The sequence below is a fragment of the Chaetodon auriga genome, chromosome 16 (genome assembly GCF_051107435.1).
Source record: "Chaetodon auriga isolate fChaAug3 chromosome 16, fChaAug3.hap1, whole genome shotgun sequence".
NCBI lineage: Eukaryota > Metazoa > Chordata > Actinopteri > Chaetodontiformes > Chaetodontidae > Chaetodon > Chaetodon auriga.
In genome coordinates this window covers 5,876,735-5,902,842 of record NC_135089.1, presented here as the reverse complement: position 1 = coordinate 5,902,842, position 26,108 = coordinate 5,876,735, and the positions used below count along the sequence as shown (strand labels likewise).

At 42.1% G+C, this 26,108-nt stretch overlaps 3 protein-coding genes across 4 annotated transcripts; 2 read left to right on the top strand and 1 right to left on the bottom strand.

Annotated features, from left to right (window-relative positions):
• Positions 1 to 3,318: 3,318 nt before the first annotated feature.
• On the top strand, positions 3,319 to 6,546 carry ccdc43 (coiled-coil domain containing 43). Its single transcript, XM_076752916.1, has 5 exons — positions 3,319 to 3,497; positions 4,260 to 4,353; positions 5,157 to 5,292; positions 5,507 to 5,562; positions 5,725 to 6,546. Exons 1-5 carry the CDS (start codon positions 3,324 to 3,326, stop codon positions 5,910 to 5,912), a joined length of 648 nt encoding a protein of 215 aa, XP_076609031.1. The 5' UTR covers positions 3,319 to 3,323; the 3' UTR covers positions 5,913 to 6,546.
• A 1,192-nt stretch (positions 6,547 to 7,738) lies between these two features.
• Positions 7,739 to 12,538, bottom strand: moto (minamoto). The gene is made up of 7 exons (XM_076751483.1): positions 12,476 to 12,538; positions 11,803 to 11,954; positions 11,397 to 11,501; positions 9,164 to 10,691; positions 8,766 to 8,900; positions 8,015 to 8,192; positions 7,739 to 7,932 (listed from the first exon to the last, which is right to left on the bottom strand). The coding sequence occupies exons 1-7, from the start codon at positions 12,536 to 12,538 to the stop codon at positions 7,739 to 7,741; spliced, it is 2,355 nt and encodes a 784-aa protein (XP_076607598.1).
• Positions 12,539 to 14,147: 1,609 nt separating this feature from the next.
• Positions 14,148 to 16,482, top strand: LOC143333447 (frizzled-2-like). Of its 2 annotated transcripts, XM_076751485.1 has the most exons (2): positions 14,478 to 14,536; positions 14,626 to 16,482. In XM_076751485.1, the coding sequence occupies exon 2, from the start codon at positions 14,666 to 14,668 to the stop codon at positions 15,941 to 15,943; it is 1,278 nt and encodes a 425-aa protein (XP_076607600.1). In that variant the 5' UTR covers positions 14,478 to 14,536; positions 14,626 to 14,665; the 3' UTR covers positions 15,944 to 16,482. The 2 variants fall into 2 exon arrangements, with proteins under 2 accessions (XP_076607599.1, XP_076607600.1); XM_076751484.1 differs by having other exon boundaries at positions 14,148 to 16,482.
• The last annotated feature ends 9,626 nt before the right edge of the window (positions 16,483 to 26,108 follow it).

Sequence of the window (26,108 nt, the reverse complement as noted above, 5' to 3'; positions counted from 1 at the left end):
CAGTGTCTTAAACAAGTAACAATAACAAATGCAAAGTATTGATATTATTAGAACGATTGGATTGTGTATGGAGTTGACCCTCGTCTAGTGCCCACCTACCTGTCACGTCTCACAGGTGGTCATCCACGGCACACTGTGAAAGAAAGAAAATCACTCAGAGACTCGTACTATCAGCTCTATCAAATGAAATAACACATTGCTGTGAAACTGCCATTAATGTCAGTTCACTCATAATTATCTCCTACAACGTAACAGAGTCAGCTGAGATGTCGAACGGGCGTATTCAAGTCATGTCAGTTTTATTTATATAGCCTCAAGGGGCCCGGCAATCTGTACAGCGTATTATTCAGCAGAATTACCAGCATCTTAAACTTTGAGCGTCGCTGCAAGTCGAGCTACCGTGTGACGAGGAAGCACAGTGCGAGGAGACGATGAGGAAACATGCCTGTTACACATGCTGCTTTTCTTTTCGTTTGCTCTGCGCTGCCCGGCTGTTCTGGGCTCTGGTTATATTCTGTCACATTAACGTTGGGATGGAGGATATGTTGACAGAGAGAGGACATTGCACATTGAGACTGTAGGGCTTTTCTAGGGCTGGTGGCATTGGGACATGAAGACAAGTGTGTATTTGTGTGTGTGTGTGTATAGAAGGAGAGGGTTGCCTGTGGAACGGAGCATGTGGATGCCCACCCACTCAGCAGCCTCGCGGCCCTCGTCATTTCGCATCAATCCACAGCCCCTCAATATAAATAGGACAGGCGTCCTAAAGCTATGCAGTACTAAGAGAGGCAATGGCATTATGCATTGACCCTGGACCCCTCAGCTTGAAATATGACTACGCCAGCCTGTTGTAATGGTAGTTTCCCTCTAACTTGGGCACCACTCTGTTAACAGAGAACTGTTTTGACGTTTAATATGCATGAAATTAATGTACTTAACCATCCTGTTCTGGCTTCATAATACAATTGAGCGCCTACGGACATCAATAAAACTACAGCATTCACACGCACCTCCGATTTTAAATTTGAAACGAGCAAAAATGTTGTTTCCCTCAGAGTTTACTGGTCTTTTTTTGGTTTAAAGCACTGCCTTCATTTTCATTGTGGGAGATTCGCGTCCATCAGCATCTCAACATGCTGCAATAATAGTGCTACTTTTAGTCACCTTTCCCAATTAATTGCTAGAATTAATGCAGCTGGGACACTGAGTCTGTCTGTTTGGTCCAATTTTGAACACTATTAGCGCAAAAGCACAAGAGTAGAAGTGTCGAGCATGGTGCACCAACTTATCAGGATTAAAGTTTGTGTGAATTTTGCCTGCAGAAAATACAAAGCGAGCTAAATGCGTGAGCAAATGTATGTGGGCTGTAAGGAATTGAAGGTGGTGCACTAAAATAGAGTACAGTTCCACACGGTAGCTTCCCTGTGGCGTCACAGAAGCTTCACACTTCATTACTGCAAGGCCAGCGACGTGTGAAGGTATTATGTAGGAGCAGTGAGAAGGGGTGTGTGCGTGTGTGCGTGTGTGCGTGTGTTAGGGGTATAAAGGGTGTGGGTTGTGTGTGTGTGGGGTAACTAATAACCCACCCTTTGTTCAAAGTGCTTTCTGGAAGCAGGATCAAGCCATTCACATGGAAACATTGTTTAATATATTCAAACAGCTGGGAGGTGTTGTCTGTTGTCCCAGTGTCAAATGAAAGAGGACGAACAAACAGCTGGCAGGGCATTTTCTTGCTCCACAGCTCTGCTTACAACTATACTTTAACAAACAGAGTCTGGTGCACGTGCATGGAGCAATTTGCAATGAATCACTTACTAAATAAGCTCCAAACTACTGTCATGCAACTAAATCGAAGACTCAGCTGTATCCTCTGTCTCTGCCGTGAGAGGCGTAAACAAATCTGTGTCCTCTACTTCCACCCAGAGGCCAAAAGCAGAATGTCACACTTGGGGGGTTTGACACATCTGTATGTCATCTTTGTGAGTCCATTTGCAGAGGTGGGGATGCCAGTAATGCAAAAGTTAGTGATAAAAATAAATGTCACTTTACACAACTTATCATACTTAGGATTCCCCCGCCAATGATCCATCACAGCAAGCGTCTCAAAGGTTTACAATCATACGAATTAACCACCAACAGCTCACTTAGATGCTCGAGTCAAATAGTTTTTTGGTATTTTGGTATGTTGTTGTGATAATGACTGTTTTCTGCCAAACACTGTTTGACTGCCAGCTGCCCACTGAATTTAAAAAGAATAGTTGATTATTTTGAAATCAGCATTTCAATTAGACAAGCACTGGCATGCCTGCGAGGGAGTGCAGGAGTACTTCTCTAAACCGTGGGACAATTGGACGTTAATTTTCAATCAAGAACTTTGGGATTCGTGGCAGGATCCCAGGGCCCTCACTGTATGCGACTGCCAGTGCTGAGCATTTAGTGCTGATTGAAATTTTGGCTGCTGAAATCAATTCACAAAGCCAGGCTAGCAGCGTGACAAAGTTATCAGCCATTTTCACTCAAATGGACGGTTGACAGGACCTGTGTTCATCAACTACAAGCTGTAATTTAGCTTGTGGGTGCAACTCGTGAACTTTGGTGAGGACCATTCATTAATGCTGAACAGGCAGAGAGGAACATGTTGATATATGTGGTGATTCAGGAGGATGGAGAGGAGACAGAGGGAGCAAAAAACATGCAAAAAAAAAAAAAAAAAAACATGCATAGATAGATAACATTATTATTATTTATTTATTTATTTTTATTTTTTTTGACAATTTTTTAACATTTTCCAAACGAGCATTAATTTGTTGTACGGGGGCATTTTCCTCTTCATTAGTCAAAGACGGCTTTCATTTTGAATGTTATCTGACAGCCAGTAGAGGCTACAAACATTCATCGAGATTGGTCTAAAGTTGAAGGATTTATACCTCAAACTGAGTGACTGTACTCTCAAATTGTACTCTCAAATTAAAAGTCCCAGTGTTTTGAGTGTTCGAAGTTTTTTTTTTCAGAAATGCATAAACCATTACTATTGCTGGAAATATTCAATAATGTCGAGAAACTTTAAGTTGTCATATAGTTAAACCCATAAAACATGACTCACAATGAGAAGCTCCTCCTCGACCTTTTTTGTGTTGGCATCACAGACTTTATATACAGTTAATGGCTGGCACTTGACAACTACAAATGACCCGGACGTAGAAATTTACGTCGTCGTTAGAGCGAATAACCTAAAATGTCAAATACGTGAATATTTTTCACATTTTTTCACAGGCAATGACAAAGGACAGCCGTGCGCCACCGAAGGACCCCAAAGGGCCAAGATGGCTGCGCCCGTGACAGACGCCGGCGGGTTCGAAAGCTGGCTCAATGATCGCCTAGACTCGTTAGAAGTGGACCGTGAGGTGTATGGGGTGTATATTTTAGGGGTCTTACAAGAAGAGGAGAGTGACGAGGAGAAAGAAGACGCGCTTCAAGGAATTTTATCCGCATTTCTGGTGAATATCCAAAGCGGCATGTCCCGCTTAGCCACCGAGGCTGTGTTTAATCATGTGTTGCTGTCTGTCTCGAGTACCGGGCGGTGCCAAGTGACAGCGCTGATGTCACCCGTCATATATGGAAGAAATTATAGACGTTAGACGCAGCAGTGTTTCTTCGGCTATATCCTGACACCACAGACAGTGATATGGAATGTTCTCTCCTGCCACGCCAAATCCCATTCAAAAATCTGGAACTTGTAGTTAATTGTGGTCTTGTTTAGCACTAGCAGACCAAGTAACATATGACTCAATGTCTGATACAGTTCCTACGGTATTTAGACAAATTCGGCTTAGGAAAAGGACCATCAAAACCACGATAACCTTTGGTACAGGTGCATGTTGGTAATTGATTAACCATTTGCACATTTAGAATAAACTGCCAGTTAGTCAGTTAGCTTAAAAGGAAAAAACAGGTACTGCTCACAGTAACATGTAACGTGCGGTTTCATGCCCTTCTTGTGCACTTAGGCGGCAATGCTGAATAGCAGCTCTGTGTCAGCCTCTGCTAAACAAACCAGATATTGAATCGCTGCATGCGGCATGTACTGGCTTTGAATGAATCCAGTAGGGGCTCACCTGGAAGGCACTTCACCTATGCCTCACCTCATACTAACAGGCTGGGTTGATGCATGAGCATTCGTTACCTGTTTGGATAGTTGGCTGCTGAGTATATAAAGTGAGCTTTCTTGTAAGTAACCATTAATTGTCCTTTGTGTGCAGGATGAGGACTCCGTGGAAGATGTCTGCAAAGAGATCATCAAACAGTGGACAGAGTATCACAACCGATCAGCAGCCAGGCGAGACGCTGATGATGGTATTTATGTAACTTTGATTCATCCACATTCCCAATGTCATTGAAGTGTAAGATTTTTCTCAAGGTACCTTGTCAGTAAAAATAAAAATTCAGCGCCTCTAAGGAAATCAGTTGTCAAGGTTGGAAGCATCTGGGCAAACCTTGCAAAGCATTCATGCACAGTACTGTACAGGTATAATACAACCTTAAATCAACAAAAAGAAGAGCAACATAAACAACCTTGCAATCCAAACTTGCACAAAAAATCTATAGTTATAAGAAGTCATACAAGCATTTCAAAAAATAGCAGTCCAAAATCAAGCCAGCAGGCTCATCAGCTCTTTTAAATCTTGACTAAACAGCAAAGACAGCTTGCTACTGAGTCTGTCCTCCATACCGGTTAAACATACAGAGGGATTCACTCTTTGAGTTTTAAATTGTTTGCTTTGAGTTTGGAGCAGAGTGCAAGACACTTTTGTCTCAGGGAGAGATTAACATTTCCTGAAAAAAACTAAACAAAAACAGTTCCTGGGACTGCAGAAAGTCTTTGCGGTCTGAAGAAGTGTTTATGCAAGAAAAGTTATTTCCACCGAGTTTGTTTTCTCAAGTGTTATTACTGGAAAGAGATTGTTTACTGTGTACATAATCATAAGGATCTGTATACGGTCTGGAGCCTCTCGCTCAGATGGGTACCTTTGTGGCTCCTTCTGTGAACGTACATTCATATTGACAGTGAAAAGCAGGTACTTTTATAGCAAATAAAAATACTAAATGTTTCGATGCTTTATTTAGTTTGGCTGTGCTCTGTCATTCCTTTTCTGTAGCTGAGGTCCAGGCCATCGCCAGTATGATAGAGAAACAAGCTCAGATTGTGAAGAAACACCAGGAGGTGTCGGAGGAGTCGAGGAAAAGGAAAGAAGCCCTGCTTGCTCAGTACGCTAACATAACGGACGAAGAGGAATATCCTTGAATTTGCTAATTGTAATGACAGTGATGCTAGAATGGGCCACGTTTCACTTCAGCTACCAGTGTTTCTTTGACCGTGCGCGCAGACTGTCCGTGAATGTTTTCATGAGAAGGAAGCAAATATTTATGTTGTCTCATCCAGTGAGTTTCCTTCAGACACATTCAGTTGTGATCCCCAAGATGTCAGTTCTTTCCTTGACAAAAGCACTGAAGCCGAAGAAGAGGAGCCAACAAGTGGAAATAGCTTTACTGGAAATGAAAAATGTATCCTTTCTAAAGCTGAGGCTCTTAAAAATGACATGGAGTTCAGTGTTAATGATTGCAGCATGAATGGATAATGCAATAGTGGCATAAATCTTACTGTTCTTATCATTTACGCCTCTATAGTGGTAATATATAAGAATGATCCTTCACTGAGAGTGTCAGCCCTGTTTAAGAACACCAACGTGGAAGAGGTGCTGAACAGACAGAAGCAGAAGCGGGAACAGGCTCGTGAAGACGCTCACAAGAAGAAGGAAATGGACAAGATGCAGCGGGAGAAGGACAAACTAGCCAAACAAGACAGAAAGGAGAAGGAGAAGAAGCGTACACAAAAAGGTGAACGCAAAAGATAAAACCAAGAGACACAACACTTTGTATGTGAAAACGTTTTGCTACAAGACAAAAATGAAAAACCACAGTCTTTGCCTCTTTAGCTGAACCCCATCGTCCCCTTCAGTGTGTTAACATGTCTTCATCAGACTCTGTTAATTACGTTCTACAACTCTTCATGTGTAAAGAGATGTTGTCCAGGTCCAGTTCTTACTGATACTTACATGAGCAGACAGGAAAGATGTTGCTTTGAATAAAGCTGCAAATCTTTAGATGATGACGACTGTGAGTCAGTTTCATGTCAATCAAAAACTACTGACAGACAGTTGCCCCCCTGAAATTATCATAGCACACACCTGAAAAAAAAAAAATCTTGGCAAAAATGGAGGAATGCCTGAAAAGCAACTCAGTTTCTGCTGTTTTCCTCTGTGCCAATATCTTGCAAATGCCTTTCATTTCTGCACAACTCAAAGCAAAAGCTGTCAAACTGGTTTGCTTCATTACTTTAGGTTTATTTTTACCGTCTATGCATTTTGTCAGCGAATATAAGCAAAGGAGCAGTTGCGAAATTATACCTCAAATATGTCATGTACCATAATTTGAATGTTTATAATGAGGTTCATCTTTTTAAATTAATAATAAAAACATTTTCAGCCATTTGGATTGGTTTATTTGAAAATTTTCCAATACACAGAACGAGGAACAAGAAAAAACACGACATGAACATTAAAAGGAATGAATGAATGAACAACTCTCACAGTCACAGAGCACAGTGAGAGGAATGCCACAGGTGGCTGCTTCTAGGGAAACGCTGCTCGGCTAACGAGACCATCCATTACAAAAACAGATGCAGTGGTCCTAAGCTGACGAACTGTCTCTGTTAAGAAGAGTGTTTGATATTTGAACAGTGTCTGAAAACAATGTGATGGAAAGTGTGATTAATACATCTAAATTCAAAACGCTGAACTTTGTGAGTATCGTTAGTTACAGTTCAAACTTTTGACGCAGATAAGTGTTTTGATTACAGTGATGAGTGAGAGGAAATAAAAAGCTTCAGATATGAATCGGAACACTTGAAAACATTTTATAATTTAGTGACTGATAGAGAGATATGTATGTATATTTATAGATCTATTCTTTATTTTGGTTTACATTTCACTGATGGAAGGAATGTTTGTTAATATTGTAATGGAAATGTGATTAATGCAGTTCGACTTTTCTTTGTTTGCAGAAGTTTGAGTATCTTTGGCAGTTCAACTTTCACCAAACTGCAAACAGATGAACCTTTTTTTTCTGATACATCATGTTAAGGTTGCATTAGAAAAACTGAAGCTGCATAAATTAATTGGAACATGTTAGAAAACATTTTGATATGTTCATTTTTAACGACTGCCGCAATGATTCAGATGTTGCCTGGGAATACTCAGAACGGAAGTTCCATTACATTCCAATAAATAGGTTAAGACAAAAAAAATGAAATCTTTCTCATAAATAGAGTCTTAAAATAAAATGGTGATGGAGCAAGATTCACATTAATTTGGAAGTGACACTAATTAAATGAAGTTAAGATGCAGCAGGATAAATTACATTTCATGCAATTTCCTACTCAACAAAAGTTAGCCACCTGACGTTCCTCGGTGCCAAACGGTGCAGCCATCATCAGGCTTCGAACTGCTCACCTCATATTGTGCAGTGATCACTGTGTTGCAGGCAAAATGTCACCATAGACTTGCAGGTAACATTTGTTTTTACATCACCCTGGTGCCTGTGGGGAATTTACGATGGGGGGATGGAGTGGGGTGGTTTTAATTTAATTGAGACCTTTAGCTCATGCTTGTTGCCTGTTAAATCATAACTTAAAAGAGTATCTGTCAAATGGAGAGGGGCATCTCTCTGCTGTGCCTTTGGCCTCCTTATCAACATGGTGGTCCTGCCTCTTGACAGGTTTTGGTAGTGCCATCTGAAGAGCACACCACAGGGCTGTGCAGAGCTTCCTTGTGGTAGCAGCAAGGTCCTTCACTGCGGCGGCCAACAACAGGGTGTCTATGAAACAGAGACGAGTTAGGATCGGCAGCTTTTCAGAGGGGGGAACATACTGTTTGCCGACCGTTGCAATATGACTTACCTGTGTCCTCCGTGAAATGAGCGCTCCGCCGCTGGTGCTTGGACATGTTGGCAATCTCCTCCTTGCGTCTTGCCTGGGTGATGCAAATAGCCATACGATGCCTGTTCAATGCTGTGTGGATGTTGATAGGCAGGGGGATGTTGTACAGACCCTCGATTCTCTCCAGAAGTCTTGCCACCTGCAACACACCAACATAAGCAACCCTTACCCTGACACATTACTACAACAAAACTAGCAATACTTACTTCAAGGAATCTCTGCTTAATCCATGTGTGCTTTTTAACTGAACTTATTATTCCAAAAGATGTTAAAATAGTGTCAAATCTTAAAACAACTATTTCAACTTTGAACTGAATTTGCAACCAAAAACAAAAACAAACACTGTGGAAAATTATGGAAGATCAACTCCACACAAAGACTTACTGTGAGGACACAGCGCTTAGACACGAGCCATCATAAAAACATAACTGCACAGAAATAGTTCATTCATCAACAAGACACTTAAAAAGATGAACTCTTCACCCTCTTGAAGTCTTGCATGCTTGTACTTTGAAGTATAATCGGGCTCCATACTAAGGATAATTAAACAAACCTCCAGAACAGCACCCTGAAGGAATGTAGTTCTCTCTGAACAGAAATAAAGGGTGTGCAAAAGAAAGCTGTACACACCACCTTCACAACATAACAAGGCTGCTGTGAGCGAATTCATCTGTAGATGGCAGTATGGAAGCAATTAATTAGGAGGGCTCACCCTTGCTTGTTCTCTCATCTGGTTAACAAGGAGGTGGTCAAGTCTTGTTGGGTTTGGTGGAGTTCTGGGTAATTTAGTGTGAGTCACTGTTGCAGTCCTTTTCTCAAGAAATGTCTTGGTAAGGATGGCTTCTGTCTGTAACAGAAAACAAGTGTGAACAACTGTGCAACAGCAGCAACAACAAAAAAGTTATTTTTCAGGCAAGTAGACAACCCCTGGTCCCCAACAGATATTGATATTTTTTCCTTCCAATATAGTGAAACTGTACAGTAAACATGGACCACAAGTAACAGACCGAAAGCTGACCCCCTGTAGATGCAGTATACTTGATAGCTGAAACTCTGTACAGCAAATACTATTCCTCTAACTAGACACCAAATAAGATTTCAAAAGCATACCTTCTTTCTCTCCCTCTCCAAACACCTGAACTGCTCGTAACACTCGTCCAGGTAGAAGTAAAGATGGATCACTGGTCCTCCTTGATTCATCTCCATTGAAGCTGCCATGGCTGAGGCCGTGCCATGGTAAGTATTCTCTCCCCTGCAGGTCATCATGTCACTGACATAGGAGTTGAAAGCTGCTGACTCACTGGCTGACATCATATCACCCATATCCATGACAGGAGCACTACTTCCATAGGGTAATGTAGATCTAGAGGTGAAGTTGGAGGAGTTGATGGGCACGCTGGAGTGCCCTCTGGGGTCATTTACAGGATACACGAGAGGCATGAACTGCTGTGTATTCCCTGCACTGGCCATGCTGCTTTCTCCATCAAATCTCTGAGACTGCAAGCGGAAGAAGTACGGGTAGTGCGAATGGGCCGGTCTCCTATCTCCCGCTCTCATGTTAGCGTTGCTTTGAGATCTTGTAGAGAAGCCTTCTCCCAGACAGCCAGCCATATGCGTCCTCTTCTTTTCCTTAAGCATCTGTGGCTTCATCCTGCTCTGTATCTGTCTCTGCTGGATGTGATGCTTTGAATACTGGTTCATATTCATGTTAATGGGGAATGAAGTGGCCCCTCTGTGCATGGTCATCTTGTTTTGGTACTGGTTTGAGAGGTTGAAAGATCCAGAGAATGGATTTGGTTGCTGCGAGCGCTCTGTGTTGTGAGGGCTGAAGTCATGTAGATCTTGAAAGGCATCATACTTAAATGTTTGGTTCCTCAGTCCTCCATTTCTTTGCATCTGCACTCTCCCAAATTCTCCCACCCCCTGTTTTTGGGTCTGCACTGCAGGAGTACCCTGTGTTGACATTTCAGGACTGGTGATTTTCCATTGTTCAACCATGCTGTCTTCATGCTGCATGCCCACTGTCTGCCTGTGCATGTCTGGAAAGTCTCCACAACATAAGCTATCATGCTCACCAGCCATGAACGACTGAAAACTGTTGACCAGTTGGTTAATGTCTTGTGGCAAATGCTGATCATTACTAATGGGCTTTGTGCAGCTCTGGAAACACTGGTCTTCATAATAAGGATGAAAGCATGGGTTGTTAATTTCACTTTGCGGTCTAAAGACATCGCTGAGGTCAGAGAACTTATTCAAAGTCTGACTATTCCTTCTTTCTCTTTCAGCTTCAGCGTTGTCATATTTGCTTTGTTGCATCTGTGACAGGCAGGTGTTTTCCATGTTGGGCATTGCTAGACCTGGTGGTGGTTTCTGAGGACGGAGGGTACTGCTGTCCCTGTCTGCATTAGGCAAATTAAAAAGCCATTGTTGACTGGTAGCAAGGCCATTGGACTGCTGACAGAAGTCTTGAACATCTTTGTCCACTGATTGTCCCTGTGCTTTACTTAAAGCCTCACAGGATGCATAGTTCAGAGGAAAGGTAGGGTTATTTTGCGTTTTAACCTCTGATTGAAAATACTGTAACAGTTCTTCTCTCAACGTCTTTGGAGACCAGATGGGATTACATGTAGGTAGGCTCCTAAAAGGAGAATTAAGGACTTCCTTTAATGTTAGCATATATAAAACTCATACAACATATATGAAATATAACCAAACGGCATATTACCAATAACTGAGAATGTGTCTGACATGGACAAATGTGGTACATGTGTAAAATGGCAACTCTGGACAACATCTGGACCTGATTCAACAGACAGTGTCCAAAGTTCATAAGGGGAAGTGGCTTTAGTGTCTCTGGTATATAATCAGAGTGGACAGCAATGGTGCAATCCAGCTGCCTCGCATGATTTGGACAGCAGGACTGCTTTCCACGTTCTCACGTGACGTGACAGCAACAGTTGGTGATGATAATACAACTCTGTTGCATCTCTATTGTTCTCATTTGGAGCCTTAAAGCTGCCATTTTGAAAGAAAGTTAGTTTAGTAAAACTAACTTTCTGTTCTATTTTGAGTCTTTTGTTTTTAAGCTAAAGTATTGTCTCGTGAGGCATTTGTTCTTGTTTGTTTGGAAATTCCAAGTAAAAGAATAATCACATGTCATGAAGCACGGTACAGTGTGGTGTTGAATTTTATGAATTTACAGAACAATTACTATGACGTGACATACTGTTACTGTGATATAAAATTAATTACGCTGTGATACAAGATCTTGGCCATATCACCCTTTTCTATACTGTAATATATACCCATGCCTATAGTATGAAAACATTTAACCTTCACTTACCCTTCATTGCAGTAGCTGTCCTGTGAATCTGCTTCATCCAAAATATTTGACACTAGACCCTGTAGATCAGCCTCCCCATCACAATCTGTATTATCAGTGGGTTTCCTTCAAGGAAAAGAAAACATGTCCCGATTTTCACTCAAACTTTTCTTTTCTCAAAAAAAAGAGAGAAAACATCAATTTAACAGTACTGCTGAGGGCTTCATTTGTTTGTACTCCATAATAAGGCACCCAGTACATTTAACTACCTCTGAATAACAGAATAAAATCTAAAACCTTGGAAAAATTGTGATTTAATGATGAGACTGAATATCAGTGTGATTGTCTACCTCTTCTGAAGTACACTTAGGACAGTGCACAGATGAATAACCACACACTTAACCTGAACATAGTTAAAACTGAATACCTGCTTTTAGTCCTCTGGGCACTCTTGATAAGGCCATAGGGATCATCATGAGCATTGTGAGACCAGGCTATGTAGGGTGCTGTGTCCTGTTCCTGCACTGAGACACTGGGGATGGAAAAGGACAATACCTTGCTACCATTGTTTCCACCAGCCTGAAAGAGAGAAGCAAACGTTTATGAGTCTGTAGGTCATCTGAAAAAAACTTTACTACAATTTTTAAGCTTCAAACTATTTAACAATACTGCAGAAAAAGAATGGGAAAACACAAATGACACAATTAAAGCTGAAATGATTAGTTCATTAACAGATTACTTGATTGATAGCAACTATTTCAATTTTTTAAAAAATCCATTCAATTTTAAGGATTTCCTGCAGGTTTTTTGTGTCATTACAAATTGAATATTTTGGGGGGTTTGACTGCGAAAATATGATTTTCACTGCTCTCTAGTATTTTGCAGGCCATACAATTAACTGCCATTTTCAGCAGTAATAAAGAGTAGTAGAAATACCTTTCTGGGGTTTTTTTTTTTTTTTTTTTTTTTGGCTTTTTATTTTGAAGCACATTGAGGCTATACCTGTAGCATGAAATGTGCCACAAAAATAAACTTGTCATAACCCTTAAAGGTCTATAGCTGCAGCACATATGCCATGTAAATATAAAACTATAGCTTACCTGACGCTGGTATGTGGGAAACGGTGAATTTGAAAATGTGCTCTGGTGCCCGTCAAATGCCATCGTAAACTCTCTTAAACTTGACCTGATTTCTTTACTCCATTACTGGTCTGGCAAAACACAAGGTATTCACTGTTAATATTTGATATAACCTTATGTGACAGAGGCGAGCAATCATATAGAAATTATTAGCTAGCTATCAGAGAATGCAAACTGACTGACTAATTTAGCCGTTAAAGGTTAGTGGCTTTAGTTAGCTAGCTGTCGGAGCTGCCTTGGTCAATTTGGACTAAACTTTCGACCATATCAAAACTGCTTCCCTGCCAGTCAAATCTGGCAAACTTCTCTTAAACAAACCAACTTTTCTAGGTAAAACATGGCGCTAACCTACCTCAGTCAGTTAATTAACGGGAGCTGTTGGAGTTTTCCTCCCTGTCACTGACGCTACATTATCCTCAAATGCTCTCGTGCCATCCTCAACTTGACCCAACAGATGTGATGCCCTCGCGACCTGAGCGCACATTGGCTGAGCCTGTGAAATTCTATTTTTGGTCCAATTAACATCAAGCAGGAGATCCAAAGCCCATAGCAACATCATGTCACACCCTGCCCCATATTTTAGGCCATGGTGTACTTATACTACGGCATTGTCCACCCTGGACTTCATCCGTACGATATAAATTTAAAGACGTCAGATTATTATAATTATAATAATAATAATAATTATTATTATTATTATTAGTAGTAGTAGTAGTAGTAGTTTTATGATTATCGTTGTTGTTGTTGTTGTTGTTGTTGTTGTTATACTATCTCTTTTGCCTGAAATGCATTTTGCATATAATTACATTTTACGTTTTACAATTACGTTGTTGAATTTCCGTTGCTTTGTAATAATTGCATGTATTAATTAGACTATTTTGTATAGTTTTATTCACTTCGTTTCTGTTTAGCTTTTTTCACTTTAATGTAATTGAAGATTATTCAGTTCATATTAAATGTATTTCAATTCACGAGTTATTGACATTGACAAGTACATTTAACCAAATTACTACATACATTCTTTCATAGATTGACTATTTGGTCAAATTTTGATGTGAATTTGAACACGATATGGGTGGGAAAGTTTAACACCTCCTCCAGAAAGTCTGGCTGGGCCACGCAATCCAGCTGTGGAGCCAAGTTTGACAATATGAGCAAAAGTACGACCAGTACACCAGCGACATTGCCTTCAAAATAAAAGCATATACTTTGGCATACTTGCATACTTTCTTATATCATTGCCTTTTATCAAAATTGGATAATATCAGTGCCGTTTACTTCTAATGAAAATGATTATGATGCTGTTTTTAATTTGGTCTGTCAACTATCATATTACTACAACATGGATTTGATGAATTTATATAATATGGATACAGATATTGGTAGCCTTCAACTTATTCAGGCCCTTCGTTAAAAAAAAAAACACAAATTTGTCGTTTATCATATTAAATAACTGTGCTATTGTGGCATCTTGGGGAAACTATGTTAGAAACAGCTCATATTGGTTAATTGTAATTTTATTTTTGAAAGCATAACCGGAAGTTATGCTCCTCATTGTAGCTACCTTGACGTGGGTGAGTGACTCGGAGTTGTCGAAAAGAAAAAAAGTGAGCCAGCAGTGTTCAAAGCGGAGACTAAGCATCAAGACAGCAGCTTTCTGGTCTTCACTGCCAGAATTCTCACTTTAGAAAGTTGTTCTCGCTCAAAAACTGCATGCAGAACTGATGATACATACTGAAGAAATTCACAGCAAGTTCATCGCGCTAAAGTTGTTATCTTAAACTTGGGAAGATGAGTTTTTGCAAGACCTGGTCTGTTGCACTCCTGCTGCCTCTGCTGATATCAGCACAGTATCAAGGGGACAACGGGATAATCGTCCCGGAGCATGGATTCTGTCAGCCGATTTCAATTCCCCTGTGCACGGACATAGCCTACAACCAAACCATCATGCCAAATTTAGTGGGCCATTACAACCAGGAGGACGCGGGTCTCGAGGTGCACCAGTTTTACCCTCTTGTAAAGGTACAGTGCTCGCCGGAGTTGAAATTCTTCCTGTGCTCCATGTATGCGCCTGTGTGCACAGTTTTGGAGAAGGCCATTCCTCCCTGCAGGTCGATCTGCGAGAGAGCGAAGCAGGGCTGCGAGGCGCTCATGAACAAGTTCGGCTTTCAGTGGCCGGATCGGCTGCGCTGCGAGAACTTCCCCGTGCTGGGAGACGGACAGATCTGTGTGGGCCAGAACGACTCCTCCGCCGCCACCGTCCCACCCATCATGCCTGTCTCGGGGACCCAGGACCTGCCCGTGGTGCAGGCATATGAGAGGCCTTTCCGTTGCCCGCCTGTTCTGCAAGTACCCCCGTATTTGAACTATAGGTTTTTAGATGAAAAGGATTGCGCAGCTCCCTGTGATCCATCAAGGAGCGGTGGGCACATGTTTTTCACTGACAAAGAGATTCATTTCTCCCGCATATGGATTTTGGTCTGGTCTGTGCTTTGTTGCGCATCCACATTATTCACAGTAACCACTTATTTAGTTGACATGCAGCGCTTCAGATACCCTGAGCGGCCCATCATCTTCCTGTCCGGCTGCTACACGATGGTCTCCATCGCCTACATAGCTGGCTACTTCCTGGGGGACAGAGTGGTGTGCAATGACAGCTTCAACCCAGAGGGCTATAAAACCATCGTCCAAGGCACCAAGAAGGAAGGCTGCACCATCCTCTTCATGATGCTGTACTTCTTCAGCATGGCCAGCTCCATCTGGTGGGTCATCCTGTCTCTCACCTGGTTCCTGGCGGCAGGTATGAAGTGGGGCCACGAGGCGATTGAGGCCAACTCTCAGTATTTCCACCTGGCAGCCTGGGCAGTGCCGGCGGTTAAGACCATCAGCATCCTGGCCATCGGGCAGGTGGAGGGAGACGTGCTCAGCGGCGTCTGCTTCGTCAGTCTCAGCAACCTGGACCCTCTTCGAGGCTTCGTGCTGGCCCCTCTCTTCATTTACCTCTTCATCGGCACGTCTTTCTTGCTGGCCGGCTTCGTGTCGCTGTTCAGAATCCGCACCATCATGAAACACGACGGCACCAAGACGGAGAAGCTGGAGCGGCTGATGGTGCGGATCGGGGTGTTCAGCGTGCTCTACACCGTCCCTGCCACCATTGTCATCGCCTGCTTCTTCTACGAGCAGGCCTTCCGCGCCCACTGGGAGCGCAGCTGGGTCACCCATAACTGCAGGGGCTTGGCCATCCCCTGCCCCTTGCAGACCGGGCCCCGCATGACTCCAGACTTCACTGTCTACATGATCAAGTACCTGATGACACTGATAGTGGGTATCACCTCTGGGTTTTGGATCTGGTCTGGAAAGACTCTACACTCCTGGCACAAGTTCTACACACGGCTCACAAATGGCAAACACGGAGAGACCACTGTGTAGAACAAAGACTAAATGTTGCCGGGACTAATTTGTGTATTATTACCTGTTTCAGATGTGATAGGTAAGTAGCACAGTGAGTAGCTATAGGTTCTTCAAGCATTTGTATTCACCTCAGCTTTATAGCCACACATGCATGCCAAACTGAGGGTCAGAGTTTGACTGAGGGGCAAGCTGGATAAATAAGGACTGAACCTGACTGTCTGAACAAATAACAAGCATGGCTATGGACGCCATGTGCTGAAATGCTCTCCTCCCCCCCTCTGGCGCTTCTCTTAAAGCCCACATAAACTCAAAGGGAGCGATGGTCCCGCAGCCAAGAACATGGAGAGCGGTGGAAGAATGGCAGTTTATTCCCTCTGTAAACATTTCATAGGTGAAATTGTAAATAGTATTTGTAAAAACATGAAATTATATATTTGTATTTAAAGAAAGTAAATACTTTTCCTCATCTGCAAGTGTACCTGTTTTACTTTTTGCACTGTAAGAATGCCACATACTGTAGATCTAGTCATGCTCCTTTTCTATTAATTGCTGGTTATAAATGACATTTTTTATGAATTAAAAGAATGTCTGCTTTTCACTCTGTTGGATGATATCCCAGCTGCTTTTTAGCTCACTGTACTGTGACTCCTCTTTAACCAAAAACATGTGCTGAGACTGCAAAATGCGCAGATATCGTCAGATAACTAGAAATCACATGCTTGATTTTTAACTCCTCAGTCACGGGGGAAAAACAGTATTGAGTGCTTTTCTTTATTTTTTCCTCCCTCCTTATGTTCAGTATTCTTTTATGATTAAATAACGTCTCGATAACAAGTGATTTTCTTTGATAAAGGAACAGCCATGTTGTTTTCTCAAGGGGGGTGAAGGTTGTGTCACACCTGAACATCTGTTGCCTCAGACTGGCTGGCAGCAGTAAAAGATTATTGGAATTCTTAATGGAAATTAGCTTCTTACACAAGACTGTAGCCATCTGGGAAATACAAGGAATGAGTTTATACTGAAAGTGTCAGCTGAACACACCTCCCCTGTTAAGCATTTATCACCCAAATTGTCAGTATATTCTGATATATTTCGCATCTAAGTGTTTTGTGTCAGAGGGACCGGTGCCAGCCTGTAGGAATGTGGCAGAGGGCTTCCTCACACATGTACACTAACATCGCCTTCAAGTGCTAAACAAAACAAGAAACCTTTTTTTTTTTTTTTTTTTTAGCCTGTTGTCAGAGAGGGCTCAGTTAAATCAACAGGAATTTGGCAAGAAAAGTCTGTGCTGCTGCATAGGTGTGAAAACGTTCCCTCCTGCCTGTTTGGTGAAGGGAAAACAAGAGTGTTCAGCTTTGCTGTAGTGTTACTTCTCTGGAACCACTGCGCTCGCTGCCAAGTTGGAATCCCCCAAGCCATGCACGGCTGAAATTGAGCCTTCGCTGCGGTGATGTCATGAAGTAGATGGGTGTGTTGGAGAAAGTTGATCCTCTTGCCTCAGAGCAGAGGCCCTGGGCGAGCAGCAGGCGTTTGAGAGTTGCACGCACATACAGTATAGAAGTGTGTGTGTGTGTGTGTGCATTCATATAGTTGCTGCAACGGGCACAGAAAACAGCACATAATCACCACGTTAGGCTGTACCTCTGTCGGTTACAGTATGATGAGTGGCATGAGCGTGTAGCAGATCTTTACTGTCAAGGGACTTCTCTTATATCTCATGACCTGTTGGACAAGTTGATGTTTGCTTTCTTGAATCCTTATCTGGGCTTGAATAAAGAAAGGTTGTAATAACAGACAGGTGAGAGTGATTAAAGGTAGGAACAGATACTCTGAGGGGGGAAAAACCATAAATCTACCCTCTTACACCCACTCTGCCTCCACCCTCCTTCCCCCTCTCTGCTCAGATGAATGGGGGGAATGCGAGTGAGTCAGTGGAGCGGTGCTGGGCCTTTGCCGAGTGACAGACAGTCTCCTGTGTGCTGCTCACTTCAAAGCACCGCTGAAACCCGACTAGCTCCTAGTAAACAGTGCCGCCTGGCCCGAAGGGCCACTTCCTGCGCTTAACTCAACTTAATGGCTGGCTTGTTTGGCTTTGCACTGAAGCAGAGAAACGAATGAAGAGTGAGAGAATGAAGACAAGCGGCATGGGGTGGGGTGCTGGTGGTAAAGAGACTGAGATTGTTTTAGGGTTTTGGGAGGAGGGGTTTGGAGACCATGATGGAAAATTCAGCATTATTTGGTTGCTTTTGTCTTTCTCCAGGGGAAAACAACAAAGAAAGGAGGAAAGAGAGAGTCCAAATGAGGAGAGACGTGACTGTGATTTTGTGAATATTTCAAGTCAATCTTTGGATCTCAGGCCGTCAAAACTAAACAGAATCAGATGCCGTGCATGTAACTTCGTCCAGGAAAAAAAACAGCTCCTCACAAAGTCATTTTCTCTCAGTAAATCTTGATGTGTATGTTGCACGACCCATCTGGGTGCTTTTTATATCGACCTGGCGGACTTGACCTTCGCTATACATGCAGAGAACTGTGTGGAAATGTAAGACATTCAGGTTAATAATACACATCGCAATAAAACGACTGTATCACACTGTTGGTATGAACTACACAGGAGGTGGTAGCTATCCAGAGTAGATTAAATTTGCTTTTAAGTCGGTGCCCAGTTTTTCAGTGGCAGCCGTCTCCCATGTTGTTGATCTCAGATCTTAAATCTTGCATGCAGCCATTTCCTGCTTGCTTGAAGGCAAGAAGGGACAAGCCAAGGATCGGGGGTAAGACAGGAAGAATGCTCCTCAAGTTGATATAATGATGTCGCTCTCATTGCAAGAAGGCCTTGGCACGTCAGAAAAGGATGGTGTTGTTAGTCACAAGCGCCAGTTTTGTTACTGTGGAGGTATTGTTAGAATAACTCTTTTGCTGTATAAGAATGATATCAGGCCTATGAAGAGGCTTGAAAGCAAACAAAGGAAATCAGGACTGAGGAAAAGAGAGAAATGGGGAAAAAAAGAAAGAGAAAAAAAAAAACTACCCAGACATGTAGTAAGACTGTTTCTAATCAAATCTTGGCATAAACTCAAGAAGGACTCATGCTCTGAAGGCTAACACTAGATTAGTTGCAGTCATACATTATCCTAACCATAGGAGAGCAGCTGAGATTTTCCAGAGCACACACTACGTCTATCTGTCTCGCTCTCCGTCGAAATCTCAACAGGAAGCGCGGTATGTTCTTTCTCCTCCTATCGGTGCTTTGAGAGGCGGCCACTGTGAGTGGGATGGAGCGTAACGAGTTGGCAGGAGACTGAAGGTTTAAATGTGCGTTTCAGCCCCCAGCCATAAATACTGGCCCCGACAGTCACCATGAGGAGGTGTCCTGCTTTTCTCCATCCATCTTGTATCCACTAAAATCATTTCTTTAACTTGACGTGTCTTGTTGAATTAACTTGACGTTACTTGTACAATTCAAAGGCATATTTTTGCCCTGAAAAATATTCAATGAACGCTGGCGAGCTTTCTACTTCACCACAGTGGCCATGGTTGTTGTAGAACTGCATTGCTTGGCAGAGACTAACATAACCGGTTCTACATAAAATAAATCTGAATATCTTTTATTTATTTTAACTTTGAGGATTTGTCCTCCTGGTCTCTTTTATGTTTGCATCGTGCCTTACAAGATACCCAGCTGTTCTTAAATCACCAAACACAGCCTCTCATTCCTTGTCGCCTAAATAATCAGATCAACATGTGGGCTTCATCTTTGCACCAGAGGCAAATATATTCGAAACTGTGCAAAGGAGCTCAGCCCACCAAGCTTCCTAAAGTCTTGGTGGCTCATTTTCATGCCTCATGCACACCATTTGTCTCAGACTTTATTGCTCATAAGTGCACAGACCTCTCAGGGGTGGCTTTGACAAGAAAACAAACACAGCAGACTGGTGGGGAATGACTCTGCAGTGTTAGGGGAGCTTGTTTTGCCCCTCCGTCCTTCAGGGCGAGGGTGTACTGCATGAGCCATCGGGGTAGAAAGTGGGAGTGCCTCAGAACCTCTCCAGCTGCTTAGCAGAGAGGTGCCGACAGCTGCGTGACAGATATTTTGGGAGCCTGCAGCACGCCTGGGATAATAATGGCCTTGATTGGGAGGAGTGTGTGTGGAGGGAAGGGAATGGTTAATGTGCATCCATACACCACAGTGTGTACACAATCATGCCACTCTCGTAAACTTTTTGGGGTGATGGTGCAAGGATAACACAAGGAAGTGTCTGGTGTTTTAAGCTTCTGTGCGACGTCATCGGTGTCTGTCTTCACTCACAGCTCGAACGCGCTGGTCGAAACTTGATGCAGTTGTGTGTTGTGTGTTATTAAGTTGCAGAGCTTTAGCTGAGCAGCTGTAGAGACTAGACAAGTGTTAACCTGTTAAAATCAGGGTATATTACGTACATACATACATATATATATATATATATATATATATATATAAAAAGTCCTTGCACAAGAGTTTAGTATCATAACATCTGTGGTTCTGAGGCATGAAGCTACTGAGATGGATCATGTTTATGAATATGCTGATAGCCAAAAGCATTTTCTTTGATGTGTCATGTTTCATCGTGTCCATGTGTCTTGCAATGAATCTGGAGTCTGTTGTCCACTAGCGAGCGTGTACTTTAACAATGAAGTACACATATTTTGTTATATTTTGACTTGGCGGAATGTAACAAAGTACATTTACTCAAGTATCGTACTTAAGTACAAATTCGAGGTACTTTACCTGAGTACTTCCATTTTATGCAGCTCTATACTTCTACTTCACTACATCTCAGATAAAATATTGTACTTTTTACTCCATTACATTTGTCTGAACAGCTTTAGTTGCTTTCCAGGTTACAGATAAAAGATGATTTTATAGAATAAGATGCAGAGAATCTACCCAATGGTAAAGAAGTTAAAGTGAGCTCGATCTTAAACATCCCCAGCAGTAAGATGCAGCATAACACTTTAATGTTGCAGTATTATTAATCCAAAAACATCATGAGAAATAGCGAAACACTGACAGGACCATTTGTCTGCTTTTGATCCCTTAAGTACATTTTGCTTATAGTACTTACTTGTACTTTTGAATAACTTAAAGTGCAGTATTGCTTGTACTTCAGTAAAGGATCTGAATACTTCTCTCACCACTGGGCATGTGCAGTATCAGCAGACAAAATGGCACCTTTGTTGACTTCTTTTTTGAAACTGTTGGACCTGCCGCCTGACCAGTCTTCTCACCTCCTGTGAAACGCTGCAATAATAAATCTGAGTTGTTAAATGCTGTTTTGGCTCGTGAACAAAGCCTTTTCCAATCCAAACAGCCAGTGGGTGGAAGTAAGAGATATTACACGTAATATATAATTTCTTGACATAACAATGGGCCAAAGGGAGTTTTGTTCCTACGCAGCCGGGCCTAAAAAGTGAGTCTAGAAAGGCGCACAATTCAACAGCTGTGGAGGTAATCGCCGCGCTTTAATTGATGAATCAACTCACCCCCTGCAGAGACATTACAAGACAGTAAAATCATTCTTACTGGCCCATTTATGCAACATTGCAGCACTCTGAGCACCTGCATCTACAGGTAAACAAGGTGTGTTAAACAGAGTGAGGTAGCTTTAATCCAGTCTGTGGCTATAGTTACTCTCCCGTGGGCCCCAGTAAGGCCTCAGGCTTCGACGATGACTTATGGAGCCGGCTCCTCTCTGGCGAGCACCAGCCCCCCTGTTTTAATGGAGGCGCTCTTAACAGCTCTTTCTGAGGAATTTACAGCCCTGGCCCCATCCCACTCCAGTCCAGGAGAGGGAAGGCAGGGAGGGAAGCACACTGCAGCCTTGTCCCAACAGAGCCAGCAGTGGAAATGTACAGCTTCAGGCAAGGTGGCAGAGGAGCTCCTGTGTGAGCGTTGTGTGTGCCCATCTCTCTCTGTATATCTGTGTGTGTGTTCACTGGGCTGTATGTATCTGAGCCTGTGTTCATGTGTGTAAATCTCAGTGAATGAGTGAGTGGTTATAGGAGGGCTCCAGTTCTGTAGGTTTTCTCTGTAATTTCACTCTCTGCACAGCGTAATCGCTTCCATGTGGGCCCTCACCAACAACAGAGTGGCGGAGGGCCTCATTGCAAAGGTGGGAGTTAAACAGAGAGACTCATACAGGCTCACAAATGCTCTCTCTCACGGAAAAGGACTGCCAAGCTTGTCCACTAATCTAACTGAAGGCAAGAAGATGGACTTTTTTTTACATTTGGGAAGGTTATTAAAACTCATATCTGACTGTCTGTTACTTCAATCCTGTGTAATGTCATTTAAGTTAAATTTAAAGCCTGTACATAATTGTTTCAACATTGGAATAAGCCACAAATGTGTCACATCTCAGACCTGCAAACAAGATAAAATCTTGTTACTTCAATCTCTCAATTTGCGAAATAGTAGGAAGTCCAACATGCCTCATTTATTCTCATTAGCAATTTCCTCTGGAGATACTCAGAAGTTTTGTGGTGTTCCTTTGCATCCTGTGTTTTTGTGTGGTGGCTCCCGCCACACATGTTGAGCTGTCGGCCTGGAATGCCCCAAGGACTGCTGGGCCAGACAGTCACGGTCAATGTGTGAAGCCAACAGAGCGAAAAACAACGCGACCTTTTGCACAACAGGCTCAGCATTTTAAAGACACCTCTACAGAGCTCGTTTGCTATTTCAGCCGCAGGGAAGAGAAATTATGAGGTGCAAGAAATCCTGATGGGAGAAATGGTATTTTAGGAAGTATGCAGTCAGAAAATGTAAAGGCACGGGCGGGCTAATGTGATCTGAGCCGAGTCTGAGTTCTAAAATGAGCATTTGGAGTTCCAAACACTTCATTTAAAGAATGAAATAGGTAATGTGGACATAGTTATGGTGAACAACACCCCCTGCTGCTTCAGCTGATGTACTGCTGCAGTACACACTGCAAAAAACAAATTAACCACACAAATAAATCATGATGAAACGGTCCCTCAGCAGTAAACTGCGCAGTTATTTACTTAGTTGTTACCATGCATAAATCTATGCACAAATGCTGGATGAGTTTTAGTCTGACAGTCCATTACTTCCCAGAAGAAGGCCCTTTGCAGAAACACATCCACTTTAGTAGGAATAGTGAGTGGTGGTGTGGCCAGCAGGCCACACAGCAGCTGTGGCCTCTCAGTACCACAGCCAGAGGCAATTTATGACTGTTTGTCCTGTCTTCGTGGGAGCTGCTGTGGGAGAAGTCAGGGGTCACTAGCCAGCTTAAGTGTTACATTTTTCGCAGCACCTTGAAAGCCTCCTAATATTTTCACTGAAAAGTTGCATGTATATGTCATTGTTTTATGAAGTAAGCACAGAATGTCAGGAGGTTGCTCAAGCCACAACAACTTGTGAGCAAGTTGGGAAGTAGAAAATTTACTGTAAATGATGCAGCAGAGGATGAAGTACTCAGCGATACCTCAGAGTTTTGCCACAGGACGAGTCAAAGCCATGCATTCAAAAATTTAAGTAAACGTGCAAAAGTATCAGGATCAAAATACCCAAAAGTTTAAGTATGCATTATGCAGAATGGGTCGTTTCAGAGTAGATTCTAACAATTGATGCATTGATATGCAAGAATCATTGAAACTGCAGCTGATGAAAGTGCAACTGATTTTAATCATTTAACATGCTGCTGGACAGCTTGTGAATTTCCTCTGATTACAATGAAGTCTTACCGTAACCTCACTTGTAATTCTTAAGCAAATATTTACATTTAATCCATTTTCCTATTCATACTTAAGTACTTTTTCTTATGGATAACATTTTCAATGCAGAACTATCAACAGCGTATTTTTCAGTGTGGTGTTAGTACTTTTATTTAAGTAAAGAATCTGAATACTTCCTCTACCAATTGTGACATCAAAGTGTAATCTTAAATAATATATCCCCTTCAATTAAAGCAGAGTTAAGTAAAAGTAACTGGAACAATGAATTTAGTTTTTTACTTAATAAAGCAGAAGTCAAGAATTCCAGGAACACTGCTGCATCAACAGAGTAGAAATACTATGTTGGTTGTAGCTATGGGAGCAGATACTGCTAGCATGTACATATTTCTCCTCTAGATGGCGCCAGAGACTTCTTTCTCAGAAAAGAGGTGGAATTATCTGAACATGTAGATTTTCATCATTATTTTCAAGTGGACAGTATGATTCCTTGTTTAACCTTTTGCTTAAAAACAACAAAATATAATGACTTTACAGACACAACAATGATAGAAATGGGCATTAAATCAAACAGGAAAAACAGGGTGATGTACAGGACTCGTCATGAAACATAAAACAAAACAAACCAGGATGAAATAATAGTTCCAATGATTACTGCAGTGATGAACATCATGAGGTTTCTGTCATTTCGATGGGTGTAATCATCAAGTATTTTGGTGGAAATCTGTCACTCACCCATCTGTGTATTGTTCGAACTAAACAAACTAAACGATAGATCACATTTCACTCCCTGCTTTTTACCGGAATTACCTCAACCTGACTCAACTTGATTGTCACAGTGCATTAGCATCACTTGTGGAAGCAGGTTCTGGAAAAAGCAAACAAAGAAATGTTCAGAGGGCATTTCAGCTCACGCGGGCGAAGCCGTTCGTGTGAAGGCAAATATGTGTTGTTTGAGTGAGCCATGTGCATCCAGACAGAGAGGACACTCTTTTTCATATGGAGACATTTAATATTGACAACATCAGAATCATTCATAATATCTTTATTAACTGACTTGTTTCTCTGCCTTTTGTTCACCGTTAATTTTAGAGGTTGATGTATGATGTGAGCATAAAAATGACAAGTCCATATTGATAAATTATGAGATGGATCAGGAAACAGCTCTATTATAAAACCCCAAACTGGTTTTGTTTTTTCAGCATGCCATGAATTTTTAATGTGTTTTCTGCAGCTTGACATCGCTATTGTGACAGGTGTCTAGTAGTTTAACACTTCCTCATTTTTAAGCCATTTCCATTAATTTTTTTTAATCTTTTTGTTCCACACATTGTGCATAGTTTTAACATCTTTTTAACAGCTTAACGGCAGCAGTTTTGTAGCTGCATTAACTTCCTCAAACGGATGTGAAGAAACACACTGTCGCCTTTTTCACCAGAAATAATGGTCATTGCATGTTATTTATAGCATGCACGCTCACATTTGTACCGTGGCAGTACGTGAATCACAGGTGTTGCATGCTTCAGGATCAAAGTGCGATGTTGTCGGGCTTTCCTTTCTGTCTTTCACAGGCAGATGAAGTCATTCACCTTTCGCTTTCTTTAAAGGTAAGTTTTAGGTTTTATGTTCACTCGCATCAGTTTCACCTTTGAAGCATAACACAGATTCTTATCCTGCCTAAATCCTCCCTACCGTGTGCTGTGACTATCTCCAGTCTACATCTGTCCCCTTACTTTAGACTGAGGAGCCACGGTGGATAGTTCTCTAAAGACAGAGATCTTTTGGTTTTATCGCAGCAGTCATTCCGGGACAGAGGGCACACCAAACTACACTCACGCTGCAAACTGGTGAAAGCTGCATCGTGTAGATGGAGGAGGTAGATTAATGGGTCAGTCAGCATGTCTCCCTCCTGCTCTGGACTCCATTGTGTGTAGTAAGTGGCCCCGTGCCTAAATTACATTAATTATGCTCGTACGGGCCAAGGCTCTGTGGGAGAAATGCAGCATTATCAGTCAGCTTCCTCTTAATGAGCAGCTCTGCAGCTTCAGAGTCTCTGCTAGCTTTCCCTGCATGTGTTTTCTTTCTCACAGGAAGCTGTCACATCTTGTTTAAAGCTTTGAGTCAGACCTTATTAGATGCAGTGTCTATCATAATGTGCTACATCTATAACACGGTGGCTTGTTTTTGTGCTGTGACACTCTCTAATTATCAGAATTGTTAGGTTGGTTCAATGATTTATTGATAGATTATTTTGTGGGGTCAATCAGTGTCTTTGAAAGTGAGAGCCTGTGGCAACCACCAGAAGCCATGTTCCTTGCCATCTGGCCACTGAGCTGTCTGTAGGATTGGTCCTGTTGAGTTATTGGTGAACTTTTATGAACAGTCAGTCTTCAGTTGAGCTGTTTCATCTTTCTAAATGATTTGATCCATAAAGGTGTTTCTCCAACACCTTTAT

Bases quoted from the DNA above. Each gene is read 5' to 3' on its own strand.
- ccdc43 (XM_076752916.1), top strand. From the start codon at position 3,324: ATGGCTGCGCCCGTGACAGACGCCGGCGGGTTCGAAAGCTGGCTCAAT. The intron at 4,354-5,156 runs GTATTTATGTAA...CCTTTTCTGTAG, and splicing joins CAGGCGAGACGCTGATGATG to CTGAGGTCCAGGCCATCGCC. The intron at 5,563-5,724 runs GTATCCTTTCTA...TGAGAGTGTCAG, and splicing joins CTTTACTGGAAATGAAAAAT to CCCTGTTTAAGAACACCAAC.
- moto (XM_076751483.1), bottom strand. From the start codon at position 12,538: ATGGCATTTGACGGGCACCAGAGCACATTTTCAAATTCACCGTTTCCC. The intron at 8,901-9,163 runs GTATGCTTTTGA...TTTCTGTTACAG, and splicing joins TGGAGAGGGAGAGAAAGAAG to ACAGAAGCCATCCTTACCAA. The intron at 7,933-8,014 runs GTAAGTCATATT...TCTGTTTCATAG, and splicing joins TCATTTCACGGAGGACACAG to ACACCCTGTTGTTGGCCGCC.
- LOC143333447 (XM_076751484.1), top strand. From the start codon at position 14,306: ATGAGTTTTTGCAAGACCTGGTCTGTTGCACTCCTGCTGCCTCTGCTG.